Raw genomic sequence first — 20,696 nt, 5'->3', positions numbered from 1 at the left:
TGTCCCTGCAGAGGGTGGTGTGTGTATGGACTGAGCTGCCAGATGAGGTGCTGGAGGCTGGTACAATTACAACATTTAAAAGGCATCTGGATGAGTATATGAATAGGAAGGACTTAGATGGACTTGGGTTAAATGCTGACAAATGGGACTAGATTAATTTAGGATATTTGCTTGGCATGGAAGACTTGGACTGAGGGATCAGTTCCCGTGTTATATAACTCTCTGATTCTATAATTGGAGCAACATGAAGTTCTTGGAACTCTACTAGGCTGGAAGGAGGGATGAGGCCTTAGGGGACCAAGCACAAGCTTAGACTATTATCGGATTCACCTCTGGATGGGTGGAGATGGGCAATATTACAGGAAGGGTATTACGCAGTCAAAAAGATGGCCAGGATAAGAGAGGATTGGCAACTTAGTTCATACAAGTCACTTTGAACAGTCTGATTCAATTTCAAACTGAGGCCAGGGAATGAGATTGAACAGGTCGGGAAGAAACATAGTTTGTGGCAGGCAACATTTTGAAGAGAGAGGGCTCTTCTCATTTGGTGAAAGGTTCCCAAACATGCAGCTTTCATGTGACTAGATTCTTCCATGGGACAGTCATTATCTTGGACAATTTGTAATACATGTATGTATCATGCAAGTAGCAAGGACAGTGTTTTCAGAGGGTAATAGTCTGATCGCTTTTCTTGTGGAGGGGAAATGTTAAGTGGATAGGGTGGTAGAGTTCACAGTGAGCTGAAAGTACACAGCACAACAGATGGCACTAGGAGAATATCTGAATTAAGAATTTTAAAACTAATGCCGAGGTAAATATATGGAGTTCAGGACATTGGCCTGATTGAAAATACTAGCCAAGAAGAAATAGTAATTCAAGAGCTGGTGGTGAAGTGAAACTAATGATACGTTTGATTAACCTGTAGATTGTTGAAAAAGTAGACAGACACAGGACAGAAAGAGAAATTACACAGTTTTGGGACATTGGAAAGAACAAGCCACATTGGAAGATGATTAGATTAGATTACTTACAGTGTGGAAACAGGCCCTTCGGCCCAACAAGTCCACACCATGATGTGTGGTTCTGATAGGGATATACGGAGGAGAAAGTGTAGGGAAGATGGAGTATTAGCTAGAAGAAGAAAGGAACATGCTGAAAGTGGTGCATCTGCCACATTGCCTAGTAGTGTACTACAGGCTAGACATTTTCTATTTACAGACAGCAAAAAAAATTATGGTGACACAGCAATATCCAGACTGCTTCACTTCTGGCTCCCTTATCTTCTCAAAATTAGCAACACAGGCAATTTGCAAAGCGATTGCTGAAATTGTGTAAACTGTGCAAAGAACATTCAAACTGGTTAATGTGTAATCCTGATAAAACTCAACTTAATACTCAAGTCCCATTATCAATTATTGTGTATGATTTGTCCTCACAGGTTCCTATTGGCTTTGGTAAGATATTTTTAATGTTAAACTTCCACAATATTAGGTCATAATGTTGTTAAGTATTGCCAAATCTAATGAGCTAAAGATCATTGGCAGAAGTGAAATAGGATGGATTTTAGAATTCAGTCTCTTCCAATCTTGGTCACACTTCCAATCCTGAAAGTAGGTTATTTATATAATGCAGGTATTTATATATCTACCCAGTTATAACACGAGCTGGAGTGAGAAAGGTCGAATCAAGAAATATCTCAAACTAATGCTGTCAAGCAGCAGACATTTGTTTTCCAGTTAAAGATTGAGAGATTTCTGAAAACAAAACTCTGTTTCAACATTGATACCTTCATCAGAGCATGATTTGGAGATGCCGGTGTTGGACTGGGGTGTACAAAGTTAAAAATCACACAACACCAGATTATAGTCCAACAGGTTTATTTGGAAGCACTAGCTTTCAGAGTGCCACTCCTTCATCAGGTGATTGTGGAGAATAAGATTGTTAGACACAGGATTTATAGCAAAAGTTTACTATATGATGTAACTGAAATTATATGTTGAAAAAGACCTATAATTTCAGTGGGGGAAAGATGCATAGACAGGGTGACTACTTTGCAGAACATCTATGTTCTGTCCACAAAAGAGACCCTGAACTTTCAATTGTCGAAATGCTTAGTGATGCCATGTCCCAAACTTATTTCAATGTATCAAATGCTAAGTCACCTTTTTCTCCTACCTTTTGGTCTCAATCTTGGGAATAGCAAGTCCTCTCAAACAATTGAATTCTCTTTTGGAGTTCTGATAGGCCTCAGAACTCATGTTCCAGTCTTTCATACCATAACCCACCCATTGCTGCCAAAGCCTTTGTCATCCCCTCCACAATTATTGTTAAGGTCTTTGGCCCCTTCTCACAAACCACTGTAATATATCACATAATCCCAACCAAATCTCTGTAAGGCCTGGGCTTTAAAAGAATGCAATAAGGACTAAATGCACATGAAGTATTATCGTGTGCCAGTAATAAGCATAAAATAAAGCCAGTCATTTATAGTTTTCATTGAAAAATTGAGACTTCTAAAATTTAGCCTTCAAACTTTAAGCAATGATTGTATGACATGATATAAATATAGCGATTGTAATGAAGTCAGCAGCTGGACATAATAAAATATGGGTTCCCTAATTGGGGCTGTTAATCTAGTCCAATCAGGGAGCCTGGCTGACAGATATATAGAGTACTGTCAGATATACTGCCAGTCTGAAAGCTGACTCTGAAGAGGCAGTACTAAATGCAAGGACTGTCCATGAATAAATAAAGGGTGACTTGGTGACAGGACACCGATCTCTGTAGAGTTATTTCAATAAGACAATCAGAAACTGGACACGTTCACTTGCTGTAAAACACTGTCTCTAGCACATGCACATTATATAACACAATAATCATTATAAAAGAACATACTCTGACTCAATGTAAGCATCAATACAACGATATACTAATATTTTAATGAAACCTTTAAGGTGCACATTCATATTTGAGAAAAGTAGAAGTTTGGAACATGCAGTCAAACTTTTTAGCTTCTTTAAGGAAAGCTCTCCGAGCCAAGGGGAGACAGAATTCAATGTATGCAGAGAGTTAAATCACCTAATGTCAGGTTGAAATATCAATCTCATCCCATCCTCTTATGGGTTTCCTCAGGCCAGGATCCAAGGCCAACTTGGAAATGATGGGAAACTAATTAAGGCAAGGAACATATTCTTTTACTCTTGATTTTGTCTTAGCAAGGGCACTTGCTTCAGGACCTTTAGGAAACTTACCAGTCACCAATGCACAGTGAAAAGAGCTTTCTCAGAAACACTAAGGAGCTGGGGAATCTTTCATTAGTGAAACTGAAGAACACCAATCATGGTCAGGAGAGAGGCTGCTGTTTGAAGCACTTTTCACACAGAATACTATCACCACTTAAAGGCGATTGCTACCTTCTTTGAAGGGACCTGTATAGTACTTTCAGCCATAGTTCCTGGTTGCCGTCATGGCATGGGATTATGAAACTGCACCTTGCATTTGTGACAAGGGGTAAGAACAGCACCAGCTGCAGCAAAAATATCACTGGCTGCTTTCTCCTCAGTTGTAAGCCATTCCTCTGTACTTGGTCCAACTGGAAGGAGGAAAGAGTCCCAACCACTCAGTCTACAAGCAGAGAATAAGCTTTCCTGACAGGAGATTACCAATACCTCAGGCAGGTCCAATCCCATAGAAAATTGATTTAGTATTTCTGAAGGAAAATCTTTGTTTAGTTCAACAATTTACCAAGGCTCATTTTGTAGATGTAACTTGTAACTGGGCATCAATGAGTAGTACATTTAAGCCTTTATTAACTAAAAACAGGGCCATGGTTCTGAATCTATAAAAAAAGCACAACATACAATCTAAAGAAGTACCTTAATTCCTCTACTATGTTTACTAAAATAATAGATGGAAGTGTGTTTGAATTTATGTACTAGTCAAGGATAGAGCCTAACAGGCATGTGAAGCTAATCACAATAAGATTTTGAAATCATGGTGGTGTACTTTTACTGACAAATTATTATTATATGATATATACATAATCTCAGTAATGAAAGAGACAGATATTTCATATGCAAGAAGGATTGTTATATTATATTGTCAGAAACCGTGTCCAATGTCAAAACTAAGTAAGTGTGTCATGCCATCTAACTTACTTTGATTTGGCAAGCATCAAGTTTTTCCAGTTCAGTTTTAAAGATCAACATTAACAAAATACAGGTGAGAGGTGACCTTACTTCAGAAAACTTAAAAGCAATTTGGATCTATTATAAGTCTCTGCCTTTTAGTCCATGCTGTGTAATGACTCAAAAACTAATTGACATCTGGTAAAATACAATACAATGTGAAAGTTGAAAAAGGAATTTAGGAGTTTGTACATGTGGTAAAATATGGGGCAGAAGTATCTTGATTGATCTTGTTGACTCTACTTTTCTCAAATGGTAATGGTTATACCACCATTGAACAACATTTGAAGCTTTGAAAATTAAAGCAAAGTACAAAACTTCAGAATGAAAGATTAAAAGTAATGGGATTGCTGAATCATAAGTGAGGAATCAAAAAGAGATTTGATTCATCATCCTTAATGACAAGACTATAAACTACTCAGATTAAGATCTGGTTTAATCTTGTATGATTGAAGATTTTGGCTTGGTATGTGAAATAAAATGGCTAAAAGTTGTCTCTTCCCATAAAGCTTTCAGGATTAATTTTTCAATGCACAATTGATCTGTTACTGTGGTTCCACAGTTTGGGAAAACTGTAGGATACGTAATCTATCAGTGTTTACTGCTAGCCTGACCACATGGAAAAACGGTTGGCTCAGACAATGTTGAGGTAAGAAATTAAACTATGGAAGATCATAATGAAAACAAATGGGCATCTATTGCTTTGAAGGGAATACTTGTTTTTTCTTAGAGCTTTTGTTCACAATATCACTTCGTATGGCACAGTCAATTATTATTGCCAAAACTTCATGACAACCAGACTATATAGATGAAAGTGGGTACTGCAGTTTCTGGAGATTGGTATCATGATTACAGTGGTGCTGGAAAAGTACAGCAGGTCAGGCAGCATCTGAGGAGCAAGAAAGTCGACGTTTCAGGCAAAAGTCCTTCATTCATGATGAAGGGTTTTTGCCTAAAATGTCGATTTTCCTGCTCCTTAGATGCTGCCTGACAGACTATATAGACCTCAAATTATTCTTAACAAATTGTAGAGAGGGTCAGGATTACAAAGGATAATGGTAAAGTTAAACCTGTATCAAGGGAAAGTTGACACAGTTAAATAATTTATTTCCTTTACTGGACTTGATACCATATGAATAAAAAATGGTTGTAAACCACAATTTGGTATTAGGATTAAACTTGTTCAATGTCACACTGTGAGTATCATATTTTGTTACAAAATCAACATTTAAAAAGTTAACTACTTAAAACGGTGTACTTCTGATCTAAAGCTTAAATTGGCCAGCACTTTCTAATTTGTATTGTTTCATTGACAAAAAATGATTAAGCTTTGTGTGAAGCAAGTTTGAACTTACTGATCAAAATTGATGACATTTGAAGAGAGAACTGAGAAATTGTTGTTAATTGGGCTTTGTGCTAATAGTTAAATACTTTGAATTGATATACATGACTTATTAGTGGGCAGTTAAAGTTCATAATAGCTTCACATTGACTGAAAACTTTGAGAATAGTCAACAATCCTATGCAAATGAGTTCTTCTTTCAACTTGTTGCTCATGTTTCCCATGTCAAAGTCCATCACTTTATATTAGATTCCCTGGAGTATGGAAACAAGCTGACAAGTCCACACCGACCCTCCAAAGAGTAACCTACCCAGACCCATTTCCCTATATTTACCCCTAACTAATACACCTAAACTATGGGCAATTTAGCATGGCCAAGTCACCTGACCTGCACATCTTTGGACTGTGGAAGGAAGTCAGAGTACCTGGAGGAAACCCACACAGACACGGGGAGAATGTGCAAACTCCACACAGACAGTCACGTGAGGCGAGAATCGAACCCAGGTCACTGGCACTGCGATGCAGCTGTGCTTACCACTGAGCCATCATGCCACCCTTTATGTTTAGTCACATTAAAATTAAAGTATTAGGCAGCTCATCCATATGCTTCAATGTTACATTTGATTTGAACTGATCTTGGAATCAGAATTTATTTTAAAAAAACACTTTTATTCAATTATGTGTAAAACAAATCCCATTCAACTCTAATTATTTGCTCATATTTTATCTGGCAAATGTAATCAGTATGGCAACAGTGTTTTGTGCCATTGTTTGTGATAAATGGAAAATATGTATTCTAAAGCTTTGCTTTTATTAAGCAAATTGATTTTAAAATATAGAACTGGGAATCAGATGTTGGTAGATTTGTGCATATGATAAACAGCAATTGTTTTGGAATCAGAACTTTGAATTGTTTTCCCAATAATAAATGATCTTACAGGATATTTCCACTCCAATTATAATTGAACATTATTTTTTGATGGTAGTCAACTGAAGAAACTATTTGGAGCAAAAAATTAGAAGCAGTGTGCTCCTTTTTTTCTGTTGATTTGACATTTACAATATCTCTATTGTGTCTTTTTTACTATGCAGCCCAGCAGGTTGCATTTCATCTCTGATTTGCGAAAATATAGCCCTTCAACTTAAACTATGTCACAACTTTCAACAATCCTATGCAAATGAGTTCTTCTTTCAACTTGTTGCTCATGTTTCCCATGTTAAAATCCATCACTTTATATTAGATTCCCTAGAGTATGGAAACAAGCTGACAAGTCCACACCGACCCTCCAAAGAGTAACCTCGTCAGACCCATTTCCCTATATTTACCCCTGACTAATTTTAATGTGACTAAGCATAAAGAGTGGCATGATGGTTAGCACTGCTGCCTAACTTGCTTGTGTTTAGGTTCTGGCAGAACTACTTGGCTCTGAACATCATTGTTCGAAACATGGACAAAGAGCTGAATTCCAGAGGTGTTATGAGATTGACTGGCGATTACATCAGGATAGCCATCGATCATATTGGCATCAAGAAGCCCGATCAAACTTTGTCAATGAAAATCAGGTGGAAACTATCCATATGTTGAAGTCAGCATTCCCTCTCATTTTCATATCAGCTGAGCAGGCCTGCAAGATCTGGAAGTTAATGTTGCAGTTGGTGTGCTGATGCACACAAATCTGCATAGTTTAGAGAGAACATTGGTTAGAATCAAACCTAGCACAAAAGAAGATGTTCAATGACCTTATTTAGATGCATTTGAACAAAACTTCAAATAAACCAACACAAATGATAGAACTCAAAAATGAAATTCTTAACACACTATACAGAAATATAAATCAAACTTTTAACTTTAGAACTCAAGATTCTAAATGGGAATAATCAAATGTCATAAACCTTCTTACCATCAGTGATCCTATCTCCACCATAAGGTCAGCTGTGAAGATCTTTGCAAATGATTCCACAGCATTCATTACCATTTGGAACACCAAAGATAATAACACAGTCCATTCCAGGTCATTATTCAAACATAGGATGATATTGACAAATAACATTTGGGCTAGACAAGTGGCAAACAATGACCATCTCCAATAACAGAGATTTTAAACAATTTCCCCCAATGCTCAATTGCATTACCATAGTTGAATGTAGCATGTATCTGTTACTGTTATTATTCTAAGTGGTAGAAATTGTGGGTTGGTAAGAGTTGAAAAGTTGGAAAGTTGCTGCACTGTATATGGAACACACTGCTGTCACTCAATATATCTGTTGGAGAGACTGAATATTTAAAGTGATGGATAGGGTGCTAACTAAGTTTACTGCTTTGTCCTGAATGCTGTTGAGCTGAGTGTTGTTGAAGTTGCATTCATCCAGGCAAGTGGAAAATATCTCAACAGGTTTCTGATTTTATGCTTTGCAAATGATGGTAGTCTTTGAGAAGTACAGAACTACAGAATTCCCAGCTATCGTTGCTATTGTATTTATACCGCCAGACCAGTTTACTGTTGTGGTGGGATTTGAACCTTGGCCCCCAGATCATTGCCTGCTTCCCTGAACATACATGATTAGGGACAAAAAAAATCTGCAGATACTGGAATCCAAAATAGGCAGGGAGGAGGCTGGAAGAACACAGCAAGCCAGGCAGCATCAGGAGGTGGAGGAGTCGACGTTTCGGGTGTAACCCTTCTTCAGGACTGGGGGTGGGTGTAATAGATGCTGCAGATAAAGGGGGTGGTGAAGGATAGGTGAAGGTTACGACCTGATTGGTCAATGGGAGGAATGTATCTGGTAGGTGGCTGGGAGGGGTGAAGGGAGGGGGAGGGGCTGGGAAGGGAGTCACGGGATGATGAAGGAGGTTATTTGAAATTGGAGAACTCGATATTGAGTCCTCTGGGCTGTAGGCTGCCTCGGTGGAAGATGAGGTGTTGTTCATCCAATTTGTGGTTTGGTTCGTTGTGGCAATGGAGGAGGCCAAGGATGGTCATGTCGGAACGGGAGTAGGAAGGGGAATTAAAATGAAGGTGACTGAGAGGTCCGGTCAGCTTCTGCAGGCCTGGCTAAGATGCTCGGTGAACCATTCCCTAAGTTTACGTTCAGTCTCCTGACTGTAGAGAAGACCACATCAGGAGACCTGATGCAGTAAACTAGGTTGTAGGAGAGGCAGGTGAACCTCTGTCTCGCACGGAAGGACTGTTTGGAGGTGAGGGTAGTGGTGTAACATCAGATTTTGCATCTTTTCCGGTTGCAGGGGAAGGTACCTGATGGGGAGAGTGGGGCAAACCAAGGACTGTCGAAGGGAATGGTCCTTGAAGAAGGCAGAGAGGGGTGGGGAGGGGAAGATGTTCTTGGTGGTGGAGTCTATTTGGAGTTGGCGGAAGTGTTTAAGGGTGATGCGGTAGATACAGAGACTGATGGGGTAGTAGGTGAGGACAAGGGGGACTCTGTCCTTATTGCATTTGGAGGGGGGGTTTAAAGCACTGGAGCAGGGAATGGAGGTGGTGTGGCAGAGGGCTGTTTGGATGATGGATGGAGGGAAAGCAAGCTGTTCAAATAAGTGGTCATCTAGGATACTTTGGAATGGAATGTCTCTTTGTCTAAACAAATGCAGCAGAGGCAGAGGAATTGGGAGAACAGGATGGAGTTCTTCAGGATACTGGATGGGAGGAGGTGTACTCCAGTTTGTTATGGGAGTTTGTGGGCTTGTAGTAAACGTCCATCTGGAGACTGTCTCTGGAAATGGAAATGGAGAGGCCAAGAAAGGGGAGGGAGGTATCCGAGTTGGACCAAGTGAACTTGAGGGCGGGGTGGAAGTTGTGGGTGAAGCTGATGAACTGCTCTAGTTCAGCCTGGGTGCAGGACGCTGCACTGATGCAGTCATTAATATAATGGTGGAAGAGTTGGGCCACAATACCTATGTAGGTATTGAAAAGGGACTGTTCAACATAGTTGACAAAGAGGCAGGCGTAGCTGGGATCCATCCGGGTGCCCATGGACATCCCCTGGATTTGGAGGAAATGGGAGAAGTTAAAGGAAAAGTTATTAAGAGTGGGGACCAGTTCAACGAGGCGGAGGAGGGTATTGGTGGAGGGGGACTAGATGGGTCTGTTGGAGAGAAAGAAGCAGAGGGCCAGGACGCCATCCTTGTATGGTATGGACGCATACAAGAACTGCACATCCATCATGAAGTTAAAGCTCTGGGGGCCAGGAAACTGGAAGTTACTTAAGAGATGGAGGGCATGGTTGGTGTTGTGGATGTTGGTGGGAAGTGCCTGAACCAAGGGGGAGAAGATGGAGTAGAGGTTAGACAAGATACATTTGGTGGTGCAGGAGCACGCTGAGATGATGGGTCAGCCGAGGTAGTTGGACTTGTGGATCTTGAAGAGCACGTAGAACCGGGCAGTGCGGGGCTGGGGAGTTTGGTGGCAGTGGAGGGGAGATCACCAGAGGCAATAAGAGCATTGACAGTGCGAGTGAGTTTAGAATGATGGGTCCCTAGATATACAGGGAGAACGTGAGGACTGGAGACTGTCTCTGGAAATGGAAATGGAGAGGGCAAGAAAGGGGAGGGAGGTATCCGAGTTGGACCAACTCAGTCCCTAGATATACAGTCCAGCAATAGGCCATCATCTCCTCTTAAAAATAGAATTTCAACCAAAGAGAAAGGGAGTTTAAACTAAACTAGTTTAGAGCTGAGGAGCAGGAATCCGACTGGATCCCTTGAAGACACTCTCCTAGTTAAGATTTGAGGGTTGAAGCAACTCGGTTTGATGAAGCAGAGGTGGAAACCATTTTAAAAATCTTTTCGAGCAATTAACATTAATAAATGAACGGTAGTAAAACTGAATGACGTGGCTTCAAGTCAGGGCAGGACAAGTCAGGCTTAAAACATCAGCTTTGCCATCTGCTTTTTGCAAATTACACGTTATTTCATATCAATGGCACTTTTTGAATCTGGGGGAAAAAATCACCAGGATAGCCCACTTCGGCGGCCTATCATTAACACCATTTGAAGTGTCTGCATTTCCGGCACAATTGCAAGCAATGTATGTAAACTTTGGCCGGAGCCCTGGACCAGCAGTAACCGCCCTTTGCAAAGTCTGGGCTCTTCTTTAACCCTGAGGACAGTGGCCTCGCCCAGTATCAAGGTTCCCTCTCTGTCATTGGCTTTCCTCGGCCAGGCCTCCTGGATCTCTGCTTGGTTATTGGCTGTCTTGGGCCGGGCCTCCTGGATCACTCCATTGCTATTGGCTTTACCGGAGTGGGAGTCTCTCAGAGGAAGAGGCGACCGGGCGTGAAACCAATGCACAGAAACATATCGTTCCCCAATTGCATAACATACTATATAATTATACTTTTTTTGCATCTTTTTCCTCTTGATGACTTCCTACATGTTATATTTTTCTCGTTGCAACTCAATTGTACAACTGGGACAACTCCAATTTGAGAAAATTCTGAACTTTGACAACTTCCACGTAATCGACATGTTTTATTGCATTACCAATGACTGACAAAAGGACCATAAAAATAATTAAGATAACAAAACTCCCTGTCTTAGTGCCCTGTAAAGTTGAGTTGTTGAGAAATTGACAGCAGCACTTTTTTGTCGCTTGTGAAAGTCGAACAGATTAAACACCTATCCCAAATTTTACAAGATGTTGAGCAAAGTCTTCTCACTTCCAATTTGTTTTGGGTTCTCGTTTTCAATAGCAATGCTTCACAGTAAATATTTACAGATAACGTAAAACCCATAAACGAACCCATAACATCCTCATCTTTGTACGTCATTTAGCGGGTCCAAAATCACTCTCTGCTGCTGGAGATGTGTTCTTTCTGGGCCACTTAGGTCAACAAAGGTGAAGGTTAGAGTTGCACATTTTAGCCAAGCTTCTCGCTAATTCGATGGAACGTTGCCACACATTTAAACTGAGGTGGTGCTGATAAGGGTAATCAGCCCACACTTCCTACCTCGGAACGCCCAATTCTTGCTGCACTTTGGTTGTCTCACCCGAACTTGTCTTAGTTGCATAACAACAAAAACCCCAAAGGGGCAAAGCTGTGGTCATTTTAAAGGAACAGCAGTTGGTCGACATGGGCGAGGAATTCCTCAGGGGATTACTCTTCACTGTGCAGGGCGAGAAAGCACCAATCCGTTGAAGGTAATGGTGAGCCATTTGAAAGTATTGATCAGAAATCTGCAACGTTTGTCGTTATTGCTTGTACTGGAATTAAAAGGATTGTACTGTGGACTTACCGCACTTCTCACAGGGACGATCGTTATATTTTGTCACAAATTCCAGTTACGTTTTAACCAATGTCTAAGTAACTTGTACATGAAAACATCCTTCTGACTTAGGTACAAACGTTCCTGAATTTAATGATGTTCCTTGTTATTATTCAATGAGCAAGTTTCAGGCTGGATTCTCATCTGTGCTGATCTCAGATTGTTGTAGGGGAGACTGTGGTGAATTGACAATGTCACTGGATGTAGGTCCAGGCTAATGCCTTAAGGGTCGCCTATAGTGCAGTGGTGGTGTCCCAACCTCTGAACTAGTTTCAAGTCCCTCCATACTCCAGAGGGAGATCATAATGTTTCTGAAGAGGCTGATTCTAAAAAGAAACATTGTTTTATTTACAGAGGGACCTGGTCAATGAACTCTATTCAGTGAGTGCCTCCAGTGGAGAATTTATACACGGAGAGATGTTGGCAATGACTAAAACAGGGTTTGGGGTGATGCTGCACTTGGTTGAATAGCATTGACTGGGTGTGAAGGAGAGAGTTAATAGTGTGGAACCAGGCTCCAGCATTTTAGTTCTAGGCCTTTGGCCAAGAAACGGAGGTGGGAGTGGGGTCGTGGATAGATTATCTTGATGAAGAAAAGTGATGCTGGTGAATTCCATGGGCTAATAAGCAGAGCTGGTGTTTGCCATCAATTTACCAGGATTTAAAAGATGGAAATAAAATGGCGAGGTGCAGTGTAAAATAGAATAGTTAGGTGTCATGAAAAGTCAGTTTGTAGCAATGTACCAATAATATACACACAAAAAAATCAGGATCATAAAAGCAACTCAGGGTAACCTGAATAGCATTGTCGACAATATGATTACGTTATTTCTTTCTAGCACTTTGCAAAGTTCCACGGTCTGTGTTGAGGATGGTGGGCCTAAAACCTTCAAGCATTCCAGTGACTCCTGGTGTGCAGATCCTGAGTGCTGGCACAGCAGCTTGCTTTGCTGATCTCATCACATTTCCCCTGGATACGTCTAAAGTCAGATTACAGGTAACGGGCGGGGAGGGAGTAATCCATTTTTTTTAAAATAAAGAGTAAACTCTGAAGTATATCTGCACGTTTCGTTGCATGCGATTAATTTATTTTGCATGTTAATAAATTTTGCATAAATCAAATAAATCAGAACATGCGTCAGTTTTGCTCTCATGCTGCCGCCACTTGAACTCACACACTTGCACCTGGTTTAGATTCAAGGCGAAGCCACACGATCCTCAGAAGTCGGAGTTCCCAAAAGTATCAAATACCGCGGCGTCTGGGGGACAATTCGCACCATCGTCAGAACCGAAGGACCCAGGAGTTTGTACAATGGATTAGTTGCCGGCCTCCAGAGACAGATGATCTTCGCTTCAATAAGAATCGGACTCTATGACTCTGTAAAACAACTTTATACCGGACAGAATGGTAGTATGTACCCATTGGCCGGAGGAACTGTTATTTAAAATGCATATGTTTCAGCGCACAAATCAATGCACGAACTGGGGACTAGGAGACAGTTAACACAATGAATATATTCAGAAGGCAGTTGTAGACATTAGGTAAAAACAATGATTGCAGATGCTGGAAACCAGATTCTGGATTAGTGGTGCTGGAAGAACACAGCAGTTCAGGCAGCATCCAAGGAGCAGTAAAATCGACGTTTCTCGGCTTTTGCCTGTCCTCGGATGCTGCCTGAATTGCTGTGCTCTTCCAGCACCACTAATCCAGTTTCGGGCAAAAGCCCTTCATCAGGAATAAAGCCTGAAGCGTGGAGAGATAAGCTAGAGGAGGGTGGGGGTGGGGAGAGAGTAGCATAGAGTACAATGGGTGAGTGGGGGAGGAGATGAAGGTGATAGGTCAGGGAGGAGAGGGTGGAGTGGATAGGTGGAAAAGGAGCTGGGCAGGTCGGACAAGTCCGGACAAGTCATGGGGACAGTGCTGAGCTGGAAGTTTGAAACTAGGATGAGGTGGGGGAAGGGGAAATGAGGAAGCTGTTGAAGTCCACATTGATGCCCTGGGGTTGAAGTGTTCCGAGGTGGAAGATGAGGCGTTCTTCCTCCAGGCGGTGAGGGAGTGGCGGTGAAGGAGGCCCAGGACTTCCATGTCCTCAGCAGAGTGGGAGGGGGAGTTGAAATGTTGGGCCACAGGGCGGTGTGGTTGATTGGTGCGGGTGTCCCGGAGATGTTCCATAAAGCACTCTGCTAGGAGGCGCCCAGTCTCCCCAATGTAGAGGAGACCGCATCGGGAGCAGCGGATACAATAAATGATATTAGTGGATGTGCACGTAAAATTTTGATGGATGTGGAAGGCTCCTTTAGGGCCTTGGATAGAGGTGAGGGAGGAGGTGTGGGCACAGGTTTTACAGTTCCTGCGGTGGCAGGGGAAAGTGCCAGGATGGGAGGGTGGGACGTAGGGGGGCGTGGACCTGACCAGGTAGTCACGGAGGGAACGGTCTTTGCGGAAGGCGGAAAGGGGTGGGGAGGGAAATATATCCCTGGTGGTGGGGTCTTTTTGGAGGTGGCGGAAATGTCGGCGGATGATTTGGTTTATGCAAAGGTTTGTAGGGTGGAAGGTGAGCACCAGGGGCGTTCTGTCCTTGTTACGGTTGGAGGGGTGGGGTCTGAGGGCAGAGGTGTGGGATGTGGACGAGATGCGTTGGAGGGCATCTTTAACCATGTGGGAATGGGAAATTGCGGTCTCTAAAGAAGGAGGCCATCTGGTGTGTTCTGTGGTGGAACTGGTCCTCCTGGGAGCAGATACGGCGGAGGCGGAGGAATTGGGAATACGGGATGGCATTTTTGCAAGAGATAGAGTGGGAAGAGGTGTAATCCAGGTAGCTGTGGGAGTCGGTGGGTTTGTAAAAAATGTCAGTGTCAAGTCGGTCGTCACTAATGGAGATGGAGAGGTCCAGGAAGGGGAAGGAGATGTCAGAGATGGTCCAGGTAAATTTAAGGTCAGGGTGGAATGTGTTGGTGAAGTTGAATTGCTCAACCTCCTCGCGGGAGCACAAGGTGGCGCCAATGCAGTCATCAATGTAGCGGAGGAAGAGGTGTGGAGTGGTGCCGGTGTAATTACGGAAGATCACCTGTTCTAAGTAGCCAACAAAGAGACAGGCATAGCTGGGGCCCATATGTGTGCCCATGGCTACCCCTTTGGTCTGGAGGAAGTGGGAGGATTCAAAGGAGCTGAAACTTTATTGCTGGAACAGCACAGCAGGTCAGGCAGCATCTAGGGAACAGAAGATTCGACGTTTCGGGCACATGCCCTTCTTCAGGAATGAGCAGAGAGTGTTCAGCAGGAGAAGATAAAAGGTAGGGAGGAGGGACTTGGAGGAGGGGCGTTGGAAATGTGATAGGTGGAAAGAGGTCAAGGTGAGGGTGATAGGTCGGAGTAGGGTGGAGGCGGAGAGGTCAAGAAGAATTCCAAGTCCCTCCTCCCTACCTTTTATCTTCTCCTGCTGAACACTCTGCTCATTCCTGAAGAAGGGCATGTGCCCGAAACGTCGAATCTTCCGTTCCCTAGATGCTGCCTGACCTGCTGTGCTGTTCCAGCAATAAAGTTTCAGCTTTGATCTCCAGCGTCTGCAGACCTCACTTTCTCCTCGAAGGATTCAAAGGAGAAATTGCTAAGGGTGAGGACCAGTTCGGCCAAACGAATGAGAGTGTCGGTGGAGGGGTATTGTTGGGGACGTCTGGAGAGGAAAAAACGGAGAGCTTGGAGGCCCTGGTCATGGCGGATGGAGGTGTAGAGGGATTGGATATCCATGGTGAAGATGAGGCGTTGGGGGCCGGGGAAAAGGAAGTCTTGGAGGAGGTGGAGGGCGTGGGTTGTGTCTCGAACATGTGGGGAGTTTCTGGACTAGGGGGGATAGGACAGTGTCGAGATAGGTAGAGGTGAGTTCAGTGGGGCAGGAGCATGCTGAGACAATGGGTCGGCCAGGGTAGTCAGGCTTGTGGATCTTGGGAAGGAGGTAGAACCGGGCAGTGTGGGGTTCCCGGACTATGAGGTTGGAAGCTGTGGGTGGGAGATCTCCTGAGGTGATGAGGTTCTGTATGGTCTGGGAGATGATGGTTTGGTGATGAGGGGTGGGGTCATGGTCGAGGAGGCAGTAGGAAGAGGTGTCCTCGAGTTGGCGTTTGGCTTCAGCGGTGTAGAGGTCAGTGCGCCAGACTACCACTGCGCCCCCTTTATCCGCTGGCTTAATGGTGAGGTTGGGATTGGAGCAGAGGGATTGGAGGGCAGCGCGTTGAGGGTGAGAGGTTAGAATGGGGGAGGGGGGTAGACAGGTTGAAGCGGTTAATGTCCCGGCGGCAGTTGGAAATGAAGAGGTCGAGGGCAGGTAATAGGCCAGCGCGGGGTGTCCAGGTGGATGCAGTGTGTTGGAGGTGGGTGAAGGGGTCCTCGAAAGGTGGGCGGGAGTCCTGATTGTGAAAGTAAGCTCGGAGGTGGAGGCGACGGAAGAATTGTTCGACGTCTGGAGGGATGGTGAAAACTCGGCAGGGCTGGGAGCTGGGATCTGGTGTGGGTGTGGTTGTAGACATTAGCTTAGAATGCAGTGTACAGTAATGGAAGGAATGCAGTTACCGTGTTCAGTATCTTTTGGCAAGTTTAATGACTTTTTAAAAGTAAGGTATGGATTATAGACAAGTGAAAGTTGTGTTTCTTGTTGAATAACACAAATATTTTTACCATAAAACAGTTTGGAACAAAAGATGTTTTCATATATATTATGGTCTAGGTGTAATAGTGTATGTGAAATAATGATAAATCCTCTCCTTCAGATACCGGTATGGTTGTCCGCCTATTGGCAGGATGTACTACAGGAGCACTCGCTGTGCTAGTGGCTCAACCAACCGATGTGGTTAAAGTTCGTTTCCAGGCACAAGTGAACCTCAGGGGTGTTACAAAGCGATACCATGGCACACTCCAGGCATATAAATCAATTGCCAGAGAAGAAGGATTTCGAGGACTGTGGAAAGGTACAAATTTGTGTGTAACATCTCTTCATGGCCCAGATCTTATGGTCTCCGATCATATCCCAAAAGTATGCAATAATTGCCCAGGAGGTTGGAACTTCCAGTGGGCAATTAAGCAGTGTTTGGTACCCTTTTTTGGAGACTGAAGAGTCAGCCAGTAGGATTAAAACCAGCTCTAATTCCTTGGTAACTATTAATCTGGCATACCCCCTCCCCGCATCACACACACAATGAGCCAGCACTCTCAGCTAACACCCAAACACCATCACTGGGTAGGCACTTAATCCCACCCCTCACACCCTGCAAACAGTCAAGCACCTCACCCACAGACACCCAACCACACACCCATCCCATGAAACCTGACCCTCCTGCCATCATCTCACCCATCTTGGCTCCGGACCCACTGATCTACAAGTTATACTGCCTCAGGCACTTGGCACCTGCCACCTTACCCTGTGAAAAATCCATCTACAAATGTAATTTCACACCCGCCTGCCACCTTTACCTCACATACCTTGCACCCTACACTGTCACCAATCCTTCACTCTACCCCCTCACCCAGCTGCTGCCTTAGTTCCTTAGCTTCCTGTTTGTTACACTACACCCTAGCTGATGTGCCTCCCTAACTCCACAGTTGGTATTCTACTCCATCACTACTTGGCTCCTTGCACCTTAACCCTTTACCCAATGGCTACACTATTCCCTTCTGCCACTCAGCTTACACACATTTTTTCAGGAACTATCAAAGAGGGTTTGGGAACTTTTAAAAATTTTACTGAATGAAATGTGGGAGCTGTTGCTGTGGAAACAGGGGCCTGTTCTCTGCAAAGATCCACTCTGACACTACCTGCCTGTTTTGCAGAATCACTTCCATTGTGGCGAATCCTGCATCGGAAGTCCAGTTGGAAAAATCCTGGAAAAGGAATGCATTTCTCTTACATTAATCATGCCTTGTTTGTCTCTGCTTTTAGGAACTTTTCCCAATATTGCTCGGAATGCCATCGTCAACTGTTCAGAACTTGTAACCTATGACATCATTAAAGAGGCCATTTTGAGGGAAAATCTGTTGACAGGTGGGCTAACACCTTCTTGGCAAATTTTATTCCAGTATCCTCTTTTGTTGTTTTTGCTGCATTCTGTACAAAGACGAGGAAGTGCCCTCTTTGTGTTAAACTGTAAGTAGCTTTGCCTTAAGCAAACTGAGATGGAAATGTGTTGCTGGAAAAGCGCAGCAGGTCAGGCAGCATCTAGGGAACAGGAGAATCGATGTTTCGGGCATTAGCCCTTCTTCGGGCTAATGCCCGAAACGTCGATTCTCCTGTTCCCTAGATGCTGCCTGACCTGCTGCGCTTTTCCAGCAACACATTTCCATCTCTGATCTCCAGCATCTGCAGACCTCACTTTCTCCTTAAGCAAACTGAATCAAGCTGGAAGTGTTGGTGCAGATTTCTTGCTGTTGCCTACTTTTAGCTGCAAAGTGGGTATCATGTTGATATCTTGTCATAATAAAAACACTTGAGTGCAAGATGAGGAAGCTAGGAAGTAATTTTTGTTACTGTCATAGTGTGAAATCCATGTGGTATTCTGCTGCATTAAGTCAACCAGATTCTAGTTTATATTTTGGATTTGAATTTAACAAAAAGAATGATATGGAAGAATCAGCAGAACGCTGGCAGAAATGAACAATAAAGGCTGCAAAAATCCTAGCAGATTGAAAGAAAATGTCAGAAAAGAGGGTCAAAGCATACTCATTTTCTTTGTTGTCAGTTAGTATCAGTGCTCAGTCTACATGAATTTTATGCTGTGCTCTGCATATAGCAAGGGAACTTTTAGCATAATTTACAGGACCATACTGAGCAAGGTGGTTGCACAGTGCTTGTGTCTCTGGACTTATCTAGATGCCATAGGTTAATGCTCTAGGGACATGGGTTTGAAACCTGCCACAGCAGATAGTGAAATATAAATGCAATCAATAAATGTGGAATTAAAAACTAGTATAAGGAACCTTGACGTCACTGTTGACTATTGTAAAAACCCTGTTCACTGATGCCCTTCGGGAATAGAAGCCTAGCGCCTTACCTGGTTTGGCCAACATGTGATTCTACAGCCATGTGATTGATTCGTCTATGCCCACTGAGATGGCCCAGCAAACCATTCAATTGTATCTAACTGCAGCAAAGGGTAAGAAAAGCGATGAAACCAGACGGACAAATCAGAATCAGTTGAGGTACTAGAGACAACACAGGCAAGTACATCATGTTGGCCCAGCAAAGTCCTCCTTATTAACATCTGGGGTCTTATGTTAATGTTGCAAGAACTATCTCGCAGGGTAATCAGGCAACAGTCTGACATTGTAATATTTATGGAATTATACCTTACAAATAACATCCCAGACACCATCATCACTATCCCTGGGTATGCATTGTCCCACCACCAGGGCAACCCTGCAGAGATGGCAACACAGTGGTATATAGTTAAGAGGAAGTTGCCCTGGGAATTCTGAATATTGACGGTGGACCTGAAGAAATTTTGTAACATCAGGTCAAGCATGGACAAAGAGACCTGCTGAGATCCATCTACCATCTAAAGTCATAGCAACTAGTTTGGGTCCACACTAGGTGGTGAGGGAACCAACAAGAGTGAAAAATTGATTGACCTCAATTTCATCAATTGCAGATGCATCTGTCTATTACATGCTTGATGGGAGACAATGTCCCATCTTCAGATTGAAGATACCCTCCATCTTGTTGTGTGACACTAGAACTGCACAAAATGGGAGAAATTTTGAACCAATCTAGCAATTCAGAACTAGGGTGACCAGAACTGGATGCAGTATTCCAAGTGTGGTCTCACCAGGGTTTTGTAGAGCTGTAGCAAAACCTTGCAGCTCTTAAACTTAATCCCCCGGTTAATGAAAGCCAAAATACCATTACCATTGCTTTCTTAACAACCCTATCCACTTGCGTGGCAACTTTGAGGGATCTATGTACTTGAACACCAAGTTCTGTTCCTTCGTACTGCCAAGAATCCTGTCTTTAATCCTATATTCAGCATTCGAGTTTGACCTTCCAAAATGCATCACTTCGCATTTATCCAGGTTGAACTCCATCTGCCATTTCTCAGCCCAGCTCTGCATCCTGTCTATGTCACGCTGCAGCCTGCAATAGCCCATAGAACGCAGGACTACTTGCATGCTCAACAGTGGAAGCCATATGCTACAGACATTGCTCAGTGATCTTGCAACCAACGGATCAGATCTAAGCAATGCAGTCCTGCCACAGTACATCTCTATGACTCTATGACAACTAGACAAGTAACAGGAAGCAGAAGCACCACAAATATTTCTGTCTTCACTGATAGACGAGTCCAGCACATCAAAACGAAACACGAGACTGAAATATCCTTCTTCAGCCAGAAGTGACAGCTGGTGATCTATCTCAGCCTCCTCCTCTAGTCCTTAGCATCACAGATACCAGTCTTCAGCCAATTTGATTCAGTCCACATGATATCACATTGGTATCAACAAAGAGCTAAAGGCACTGGATACTGAAAAGGCAAAGGGCCCTGCTGATACACTGGCAGTAATACTGAAGTATTGTGCTTTGGAACTAACCATGCCCTTAATCACGCCCAAGGTGTATAGGAAGGCAACTCACCCACACCTTTGCAAGGATAATTAGGGATAGATCATAAGTCAAGGCCTCCCACATCCAGTGAAAAAAAAGTTATCTTGCCCTTTGGTAGGGGCAAGACAGAGGAGTGTATGTTTTTAGCAGTGAAAAAGACATGGAAATTCAAGTTTATTCTGATTCTTAAAATAATAGATTATCATGGATAACATTGAATGAAATTACCTAACTCCCTATTTATTTCTAACTTTTTACTGTCTTATTTGTGTTTGACATTAACTCCATTTTCACATTGCTGCAAT

The 20,696-nt window shown here is 43.1% G+C and overlaps 1 protein-coding gene across 5 annotated transcripts in view; it reads left to right on the top strand.

The window, feature by feature from the left end:
- LOC122539374 (dicarboxylate carrier UCP2) overlaps window positions 1-20,696 on the top strand; it is an 87,688-nt gene that overhangs the window by 61,437 nt on the left and 5,555 nt on the right. For 3 of the 5 annotated variants that reach the window (XM_087980068.1, XM_087980066.1, XM_087980067.1), the window contains 4 exons: window positions 12,646-12,803; window positions 13,001-13,217; window positions 16,571-16,768; window positions 17,737-17,838. In XM_087980068.1, the coding sequence (XP_087836194.1) occupies window positions 12,678-12,803; window positions 13,001-13,217; window positions 16,571-16,768; window positions 17,737-17,838 (643 nt within the window). In that variant the 5' untranslated portion in view covers window positions 12,646-12,677. Of the gene's footprint in view, window positions 1-11,445; window positions 11,682-12,645; window positions 12,804-13,000; window positions 13,218-16,570; window positions 16,769-17,736; window positions 17,839-20,696 lie in introns of those variants that run through there. The other 2 variants (XM_043674138.2, XM_043674137.2) reach the window with 2 other exon arrangements.

This window comes from Chiloscyllium plagiosum, unplaced genomic scaffold (genome assembly GCF_037043375.1).
Source record: "Chiloscyllium plagiosum isolate Xiang-an unplaced genomic scaffold, Cpla_swu_hap1 HiC_scaffold_36, whole genome shotgun sequence".
Lineage (NCBI taxonomy): Eukaryota > Metazoa > Chordata > Chondrichthyes > Orectolobiformes > Hemiscylliidae > Chiloscyllium > Chiloscyllium plagiosum.
Note: the sequence above shows the minus strand (reverse complement) of the source record. Positions and strands in the feature narration are given on the sequence as shown.